Raw genomic sequence first — 2,156 nt, forward strand, 5'->3', positions numbered from 1 at the left:
ACCAGGTCATAGAAGAGACAGCCGCCAAAGCTGAGGCACTTCAACAAGACCTTAATTCCATTTTGATACAACTCAGCTGATGATCTGGAGTACAACCCTACAATAAGGAGATGATGAGCACTGGAGCGGCATGGGGAACCTGCCCTGGAACCCCCGGGTTGGGATGGAGGAGGTGGAGCGCAACACCATTGGGGTACAGAGCACCTCCCCAGGCACGGATGGAATCACAGTGCGGATGCTCAAAGCATGCTGGCAGCATGTGTCCCTCTTTATACAGCAGCTATACAACTGCTGCCTCCGGCTCTGCCACTTCCCACGAGCCTGGAAACTGGCAGAGGTGGCAATGATACCCAAGGTGGGTAAGAGAGATAGAAGCTCAGTCCGCTCCTGGAGGCCCATTGCTCTGCTTTCAGTAATCTCCAAAGGGCTGGAACGCATCATTGCAAGGCGACTGGCCTACACGGCACTCATTCACGGCATAGTCAGCCCACAGCATGGGGGGGCGCTGCCCAGACGATCTGCAATGGACCTGGTAGCTGCTTTCACTCATGAGGTGGAGGCAGCCTTCGCACAAAACAAAGAAGTGTCCATGGTCACAATGGATGTGCAGGGTGCCTTTGATGCTGTGCTGCGCAGGCGGCTGCTTCAGCGGATGGCGCAACAGGGGTGGCCACGCGAGCTGCAGCAGCTCATTGACAGTTTCCTCACTGAACGCAGAGCTCAGGTCCGGCTGGAGGGGACCACCACAGCAGCACATCAGATGCAATGTGGCACGCCACAGGGGTCTCCTTTGTCACCAATACTGTTCCTTCTGTACCTGGCAGAGCTGCAGTGGCAAAACTCGGAGTTGCGCTTTGGCTATGCGGATGATCTGAACATCTGGCGGGCGACCCACTCACTTGACAACAATGCCACCCTTCTCAGACAGGATATACAGAGTATTCTGAGGTGGGGGGAGATAAACAAGGTGGCCTTCGCACCAGAGAAACTTGAGATGATCCATCTTACAAGAAAGCGACACAATGAGGCACCAGCAGTAGTTGTGTCTGAGGACCTCACTGTTCACCCTGTTACTGCCCCAGCTGGACAGGAGCCAGCACTTCGCTGGCTGGGTGTACACTTCGACAGAAGGCTCACCTGGAGACCACATGTCTCCACCCGGGCAAAGAAGGCAAGGGCCGTAGCCCAGCACATCCGGAGTCTGGGAAAGACCAGAGACGGGCCCCCAGCAGACGCTCTGCGGAAGGCGGTCACCACCTGCGTGGTTCCCTCACTGCTCTATGGCACAGAGGCCTGGTACGGCGGCCGCACGCAGCCAGCAAGGCACACGGGCAGGAGTGGGGAGGTTAGCTCCCGCCTGGGATGGCATGTGGGGACAGTTGAGAAGGTGCTTACTATGGCAGCCAGAGGGGTCCTCCCAGTTTTCCGTACAACGCCCATCGCTACCCTATACCGGGATGCTGGGCTCCCATCAGCAATGGTAGCTCTGGAGGAGGCCAAAATTCGATTCGCGACAAGGCTTCAGGTGGTGGATGAGAAGCACCCACTGGCTTCACGGATAGCACCTCCAATGATCACACGAGGAAGAGGGGCTGGAACCCGGCAGCGCTCAAAGACCAAGATCCAGCGGTTGGGGGCGCTGCTACCTGCAGTCAATAGACCCACACTTGCCATCCCACACTACTCAGAGGGATGCGGGACAGACCCCACAGAGGGTGTAGACAAAAAGAGTGCTGCTCAGGCATTCAAGAAATGGTGGAGAAGTCAACCCTCAACAGATCTATATGTTTTCTCAGATGGATCAGAACGGAGCCTTGACAACAGCAGGCAGGTGGGCTATGGCTTCATAGTCTATCAGGGAAATAAACAGCTGGCCAGCTTCTCAGCTGCGCTGAGCCCTATGTCACATGTCTTCGACGCTGAGGCAGTTGGTGCCTGCCGGGCATTAGAGTGCGCTGTGAAGCTCCTACCTTGTGTCACAGAGGACAGCAGCAACCCTCAGATCTGGCTCTGCCTCGACAACACCTCAGTCATCTGGGGCATACGGGGCAGTGCAGCAGCCTCCTCAAACTGGGCCTACAACCGCTGCCATGAGCTCCTCAGACAGCACAATGTCGGCCTGAAATGGGCTCCTGGGCATATGGGGATAGAGGGCA

General features: G+C 56.7%; 1 protein-coding gene across 1 annotated transcript; it reads left to right on the forward strand.

The window, feature by feature from the left end:
• Positions 1 to 246: 246 nt before the first annotated feature.
• Positions 247 to 1,536, forward strand: HCAG_09126 (conserved hypothetical protein; the record flags this gene model as incomplete). The annotated part of the gene is made up of 3 exons (XM_001535870.1): positions 247 to 359; positions 448 to 1,345; positions 1,408 to 1,536. The coding sequence occupies 3 exons, from the start codon at positions 247 to 249 to the stop codon at positions 1,534 to 1,536; spliced, it is 1,140 nt and encodes a 379-aa protein (XP_001535920.1).
• Between the last annotated feature and the right edge of the window lie 620 nt (positions 1,537 to 2,156).

This window comes from Histoplasma capsulatum, genomic scaffold, assembly GCF_000149585.1.
Source record: "Histoplasma capsulatum NAm1 scaffold_28 genomic scaffold, whole genome shotgun sequence".
Classification (NCBI taxonomy): Eukaryota; Fungi; Ascomycota; class Eurotiomycetes; order Onygenales; family Ajellomycetaceae; genus Histoplasma; species Histoplasma mississippiense.